General features: G+C 43.2%; 1 protein-coding gene across 1 annotated transcript in view; it reads left to right on the top strand.

Annotated features, from left to right (window-relative positions):
- Positions 1-7134, top strand: part of fads6 (fatty acid desaturase 6) — a 9184-nt gene extending 2050 nt beyond the window's left edge. Inside the window, exons 2-6 of the mRNA XM_069723375.1 lie at positions 1026-1192; positions 2884-3064; positions 3216-3403; positions 4422-4601; positions 5531-7134. Of these exons, the coding sequence (XP_069579476.1) occupies positions 1026-1192; positions 2884-3064; positions 3216-3403; positions 4422-4601; positions 5531-5680 (866 nt within the window). The 3' untranslated portion in view covers positions 5681-7134. The remainder of the gene's footprint in view (positions 1-1025; positions 1193-2883; positions 3065-3215; positions 3404-4421; positions 4602-5530) is intronic.
- The last annotated feature ends 136 nt before the right edge of the window (positions 7135-7270 follow it).

Raw genomic sequence — 7270 nt, 5'->3', positions numbered from 1 at the left:
GCTCATCCACGGCGTCGCCCCTTTAAGTGGGTCACCGGTGGTCACCGCATTTAGTGCTGCTGTCCATTGTGACTCGTGTCACTTGATCATCGGGACGGGGGGCTCGGCGCTGCACAGCGGGACCCCCGGTCCGGGCCGGTCTGGGCCGGGCCGGGGGTCCCATCTAGACCTGTAGCGCATAGATCCGCTCTGCAGGGAGATCTTTGCGAGTTCCTCTCTAAAAACATGAATCCTGTCAGAGTCGTCGAAGTGTTCGTTGCTGGATGTGATTTTGATGTCGGGAGGAATCCGTCATCGTGTCACTGAGCCGGAGACTCATCACCCCAAATAGGCTGCTTTGAAACAGGATGGTATCAGTGCAGTGTTCTCGGGTTAGGAGGAGCGGCCTGCTGTCAGAGGCTCCGTGTGCTGCAGTTTCATCTCATCAACTTAATCAGGTTCAACATTTTTTTTTTTTTTTTTTTTATCAAACACAAATCCTGTGTCTAAAAGATGAAACACGCGGAGAGTTTCAAAATGTTCCTCTCGGCTTCACGCAGATAATAAACTTCCTGACCGGCACGTTAATGTGAACGTAAATAAAAGAGGAAACCTGCGTGTGATGAAACGGTGTCGAACGCTTGCGGTCGCCTCCGGTGACGGATGAAGTTTCAGAGTTTCACCTGATCTCCACACAGAGCGTTGGAGGTCCTTCGTTGCCACGGTTACGACAATAAACAGCCGGTTATTGAGTGGTAGTCTGACGACTACAGCCACTAGGGGGCGCCGATTAGTGAACTATGACTCTGGGTCGTAACGAGCTGCTACGCCAACGAGGTATGTTGTTGTTGTTGTTGTTGTTGTTGTTTTTACGGGAGGACGGACTCCTTTTTTAAAAAATTTTTTTTTTTTATTACGGCAGAAGTTATTTCTCTTTAGAAAATGTAGAAATTCTGTCGACGAAGGACAAGAAAGAAAAGCCGCAGCGTGCCGTGTGTTCACAGTCTTACCTGCTGACGCGTTATTCCCTGCGCCTCGTCTCGCAGGCTTCCTGCTGCTGGGCTCCTCTCGGCTCCTGTGCTTCTCGGTGGGCGTGCTGCTGATGGGCGTCGCCCACGCCGTCATCACCGTCAAGGGGACGCATCTGGCCAGCCACGGGGCGCTGAGCGAGTCGCCGGCCTGGGCCAAGTTCTGGGCCGTCTTCTTCATCGAGGTGAGGCCTGCAGAAATAATAATAAAAAAAACATGGTGAAGAAGCACTTTAAAAGGAGTCGTTGGACATTTCTTGGTGTCTGTGCAGTAAATATGAAGCCGGTTAGCTTTAACTTAGCATAAAGGCTGGAAAGAGGAGGGAACAGGGCAGCTGTGAAAAAACAAACCAAAATTATGACGTGACTTTTTTTTGGTGATGAAAGAAAAAGTTTAAGATGTTTTAAATAAGATAAATCGCTCTGCGGCCTTTTGCTTACAACAGATTCATTTTGCATCGCTGAAAGTCATCTGAGGTGGTTTGAATAAGATCGTGATGCACGAAGTCGATGATGGCGTCTAATTCACGAGTCAGCTGCTGAAAGCTGTTACGACTCCGGGTGGTCAGTTGTTAAAAACGTGTTAAAAACATGTTAAAAACATGTTTCTGCATCACTGAAATAATCGAATACAATTTAAATAAATACATGTAAAAAAAACAAACTATAATGAATACTTCTTTTCAACTTTATTACAAACTAAATTTACATATATTATCTAGATTTAATGTGTTAATTAAAAAAAGGCAAGCTAGCTGTTTCCCTCTGTTTCCAGTCTTTATGCTAAGCTAAGCTAACTAGCTGTAGATTCTGACTGAAGGCGTCTGTGGTTGTGTTGTTGTGACAACAGGAACATTTACAGGGTGAACGATCAGAGCAGGTTATTAAAGGTTATTAAAGGTCATTAAAGGTTATTAAAGGTCATAAAGGTTATTAAAGGTTATTAAAGGTTATTAAAGGTTATTAAAGGTTATTAAATGTTATTAAAGGTTATTAAAGGTTATTAAAGGTTATTAAAGGTTATTAAAGGTTATTAAAGGTTATTAAAGGTTATAAAGGTTATTAAAGGTTATTAAAGGTTATTAAAGGTTATAAAGGTTATTAAAGGTTATTAAAGGTTATTAAAGGTTATTAAATGTTATTAAAGGTTATAAAGGTTATTAAAGGTTATTAAAGGTTATTAAAGGTTATTAAACGTTGAGTTTAATCATCAGGTCAGTGAACTCCTGAACTTCATGCAGATGTTCACCGACAGCTCGGCTGCTGGTACCGATTCACCTCTGGATATTTGAATGGCTTGTGTTGTGTGTGTGTGTGTGTTGTGTTATGTGTGTGTGTTGTGTGTGTTGTGTTATGTGTGTGTGATGTGTGTTGTGTGTGTGTGTGTTGTGTGTGTGTGTTGTGTGTTGTGTGTGTGTGTGTTGTGTGTTGTGTGTGTTGTGTTATGTGTGTTGTGTGTGTGTGTGTGTGTGTGTTGTGTGTGTGTTGTGTGTGTGTGTGTGTGTGTGTGTGTGTGTGTGTGTGTGTGTGTGTGTGTGTGTGTGTGTGTGTGTGTGTGTGTGTGTGTGTGTGTTGTGTGTGTGTGTGTGTGTTGTGTGTTGTGTGTGTGTTGTGTGTGTGTGTGTGTGTGTGTGTGTGTTGTGTGTGTGTTGTGTGTGTGTGTTGTGTGTTGTGTGTGTGTTGTGTGTGTGTGTGTGTGTGTGTGTGTGTGTGTGTGTGTGTGTGTGTGTGTGTGTTGTGTGTGTGTGTGTGTGTTGTGTGTTGTGTGTGTGTGTGTTGTGTGTGTTGTGTGTGTGTGTGTGTGTGTTGTGTGTTGTGTGTTGTGTGTGTGTTGTGTGTGTGTGTGTGTGTGTGTGTGTGTGTGTGGTCCCCTCAGATCTGCAGCTCGTTCTCAGCCCGTGCAGGTGTTCAGGGTCACATCAAGATGCACCACGCTCACACCAACGTGGTCGGCCTGGGTGACTCCAGCGTGTGGAAGGTGCCCCTCCTCCCCCGCAGCGTCTACCTGTTCGTGGCGCCGCTGGCCGTGCCCGTCATCACGCCGCTGGTCGCGCTCGGTGAGAAGCGCCGCAGACGTTCTTTAGGCGCCGATTGAAATATTTCAACATTAAACGTGACGATCGTCACGAAGCCGAGACGGTTTCCTCTCCGTGATCCTCCTCGTGTGACTTCGCCTCTCTTGCTTTTCTTCTTCTTTCTTTTTCGCAGCTCATCTCAGGGGACACTCTTCGGCCCTGGTCTTGAGGACCGTCGTCATGGTAACGCTGGGCCTGTATTCCCAGTACTGGCTGCTGGTCAACGTGTCGGGGTTCACGTCGCCGCTCAGCGCCCTGCTCTGCATGCTGGTGTGCCGGGCGATGTTCTGCGTGCCGTACATCCACGTCAACATCTTCCAGGTGAGAACGAGCGTCTGCAGCTTTAAAAACAAACAAACAACAACAAACAAACAAACACTGAATTCAGTTTCTTTTAAAGAAGAAAGGTATTAAAAAGAAAATATCGTGTTAAAGCGGAACAAATCAGCTTCTTCCTGTTTTTGTTGTCTGGGAAAGTTGTACGTTTATATTTTTCTCTTGGTTCTCGGTTCTTGTTGTTTTTGTGAACTTCTCTTGTTTAAACAAAGTCGAGTGTTCAGAGAAAAAGAAATGTTTATGTACGCCGATCCCAGATTTAGTTTGTGTTCGTTTGATGTGGAGCGATCGTGAGGCCTTTTTCTGAAACTCGTGCAGCGTTGTGCTCCGTAGATCAGAGCTGGACTGAAGGGATTAAACACAAAAAAGAAAAAGGAAATAGTTTTCCCAGATGGAGGCGGAGTCCTGCAGGTTCATTGTTCGGATCAAAGGGAGCGAAGGTGGATCAGAAAACAGGTTCTTGAAGTGAAGTCAAACAGGGAGAAAGTGTTTGTTCTCACCAGAGGACGGACTGAGTGTCCCCGGTGTCCTGCTGCTGTTGTTGGCGAACTGTCTTATCTTTTATCTTTTTCCCCGAACTCTGTGCTCTGTAGCCCGAAGACGACCTTTGATTTGGTCGACTTTACACTTTTTATGAAAAACACTTCAGGTTTTTATTTTTTTTATTGCTGTTCTTTTGTTGCTTTTCAGTCCACGGAAAGTATTGATTGACTAAAACAAAGTAAACAACTGCCCGCTGCTCGTTTTCCTGCTCTCTCCATTATAAAGAGGTTTTTTTTGTTTTTTTGAAGACGTTATAAAAGATAATAATTTATATTTCTACCCACAGAATATCTCCACGTTTGGGAATCCCTGTTCTTAAATCCTTAAAACCTTTTAGACAAGAGTTTCATTATTGTTCCAAATTAAATTTAAAAAACAGCATCAGATTTCCTCTACTGCTCATTATATGTGAATATCATGTGACATTTAATTAACTTGTAAAAGCAAACTGTGACTGCAGCACATCGGGCTGCCGATGTTCTCTCCGACCCACCGACCGAAGAGGATTTACCAGATGACCCACGGGGTCCTGAACCTGCCACGCAACCCTCTGCTGGACTGGATTTTCGGACACTCGCTCATCAACTGCCACGTGGAGCACCACCTCTTCCCCTTCCTGTCCGACAACATGTGTCTAAAGGTCAGAGTTCAAAGTGACTTCACAGCTCAAACCACGGCAGACTAGCATCCCTAAGCTATCCATTTGTGTCACTAGGCTAGTCACTAGTAATGCTAGGCTAGTCACTATCATCCCCAGGCTAGTCACCAGTAATGCTAGGCTAGTCACTAGCATCCCTAGGCTAGTCACTATCGTCACTAGTAATGCTAGGCTAGTCACTAGCATCCCTAGGCTAGTCACTATCATCCCCAGGCTAGTCACTAGTAACGCTAGGCTAGTCACTAGCATCCCTAAGCTAGTCACTAGTAATGCTAGGCTAGTCACTATCATCCCCAGGCTAGTCACTAGTAATGCTAGGCTAGTCACTAGCATCCCTAGGCTAGTCACTATCGTCACTAGTAATGCTAGGCTAGTCACTAGCATCCCTAGGCTTCCTTACTGTTCTTTAGGAATGTGAATGTTTAGTGTAGTGATGCTAATGATGCTGGTGATGCTAATAATGCTAATGATGCTAATAATGCTAGTGATGCTAATGATGCTAATAATGCTAGTGATGCTAATAATGCTGGTGATGCTAATAATGCTAATGATGCTGGTGATGCTGGTGATGCTAGTGATGCTGGTGATGCTAATAATGCTAATGATGCTAATGATGCTAGTGATGCTGGTGATGCTGGTGGGTGGAGGTCGGTTCTGTTTCCGGTGGGTTTGCTGAGGAAGGAATGGAAATGAACATCAGAGGTCAGAGAGCGGACTCTGACGGAGACCACCACCTCCCTCCTCCTCCTCCCCCCCCCCCCCGGTCTTATGTTTAGTGAAACACTCAGCGACGTATAAACACTGGTGCTTCTGGATGTAAACAGTCGTTAATGTTTCGAGTCCTGTTTTTTCTTTTGACCCACTTTTGACTGGTTGGTTGATTTATTTATTTTTCTCCGTTAACTGTGCAGGTGAAGCCGGTCGTGTCCAAGTACCTGACGGAGAAGCAGCTGCCCTACCAGGAGGACGGCTACCTGTCCCGCCTGCACCTGTTCTTCCACCGCTACCAGGAGCTGATGGTGTTCGCCCCGCCCATCACGGAGCTCGTGGGGGTTCAGTGACGGAGAAAAAAACACCAAAACCGGGTCGGACTAAAGACCGCCGGCGCTCTAAAGCACAAAGAATCTCCGCGGAGGCTTTCAATCGGTAGTTAAATATTTAGGAGCTGAATTAACCCTCCTGATTGGGTTTTATTTCATGAATATCCTTCACTTTTAGAGATCGTTTAAGCACAACAGTAGCATCCTCTAAACTGACCTGGAGTCTGTCTCAGGAAGCAAAGTCCACTCACCCAGATGTTTCTGACGTCATCGGTTCGACCGCTCACCTGCAGCAGGAAGACGTTCACAGCTTCACGGTGTCACAAAGAAAGAATTCAGTTACTGTATGTTATAAAATACTCTTAAAATACTTTCCTGCAGATGAAAATTTAACAAGCGGCAGATATATTTATTTTATATAACTTTTTTTTTTAACAAGGTAAAAACCACTGACAGCACAACAATAAATAAAACGGCACTAAAAGACGAGGAGGGAGTTTATGAGGCCTCGAAGAACCTGAGAAAGTTACAAAACAATTTTTAGTATAAAGAAAAAGTTCAACACTAAAGGAATCACTTACTGTTTGAATTCACTTGTTCAGTTTCTCATTTGTAGAAATCACAGCTGCAGTCATTTCATATCTGCTGCAGGACGTAGGGTTGAGTTTTTATTATACTTTGAGGTCTTTATATGTACAGATAACAATAAAAGTCAATAAATATAAAATAAAATGAACAGAAACTAACTGCTTCCTTTTGTTTAGTTTGGTTGACATCGACTCATCTCCAAAAACATCAGAGCAGATTTCTCACGTAATAAAATTTGAGAACTGAGAACAATTTTCCTTCAAACTCAGACAGCAGCTTCATTTTTATTTCCTCACAGTTTCATATCGTTTTTGTTTTTTCACGTCATTTGAATTTGTTTTCCTGTTTGTCTTCAGGAGACACAATAACAAGTCTTTTGTCTCTCAAACAGTGCATGCTGGGAAGTTTTCTATCGTGTTAGTTGAATTCAGTGACTGGGTTTATTCATTCAACTAACAAGTTCTGAAAATAACTCAAATTGAATGAACTAAATTTATTATATTAAAATGAAATCAAGGTGGAAACATGAACTGATTCTACTGAACTTCTGCATAAAAGTTTGACAGGAAATCTCTGCTGGAAGACTCAAAACATCTGGCAGAGAGAGAGAGAGAGAGAGAGAGAGAGAGCAGTGTAATGTGATATAATATAATATAATGATGTTTGAGGCAGGAATCAATTATAATCAGACAGCTTCATGAGGCAGACTCCTGTTTTCCTACACTGACAGATGATTGTTTGAATCAATAAGTGATTAATTTGTTCATCCGTCCTCATCTGTAGCTGCAGGACGTAAGAACACAGATGTGTGTGTGTGTGTGTGTGTGTGTGTGTGTGTGTGTGTGTGTGTGTGTGTATGTTTCTTAGAATAAAGTGAATTTAATGAATTTAAAGTTGCTTTGTTTTTTATTTTACATATATAACACGTAGTGATTCGACTCACTCCTACTCAAACACGTGGGAATAAAAGCTTTAGTTAATATTTTGTTTTAGGCATAAAATCCTTGACATTTATTGTTGTGA

This window comes from Brachyistius frenatus, unplaced genomic scaffold (assembly GCF_029030835.1).
Source record: "Brachyistius frenatus isolate BFR_SWC_R1_liver_20210118 unplaced genomic scaffold, ASM2903083v1 Contig_325, whole genome shotgun sequence".
Classification (NCBI taxonomy): Eukaryota; Metazoa; Chordata; class Actinopteri; family Embiotocidae; genus Brachyistius; species Brachyistius frenatus.
The sequence above is the reverse complement of the archived record's forward strand: the minus strand, read 5'-3'. Positions and strand labels throughout refer to the sequence as shown.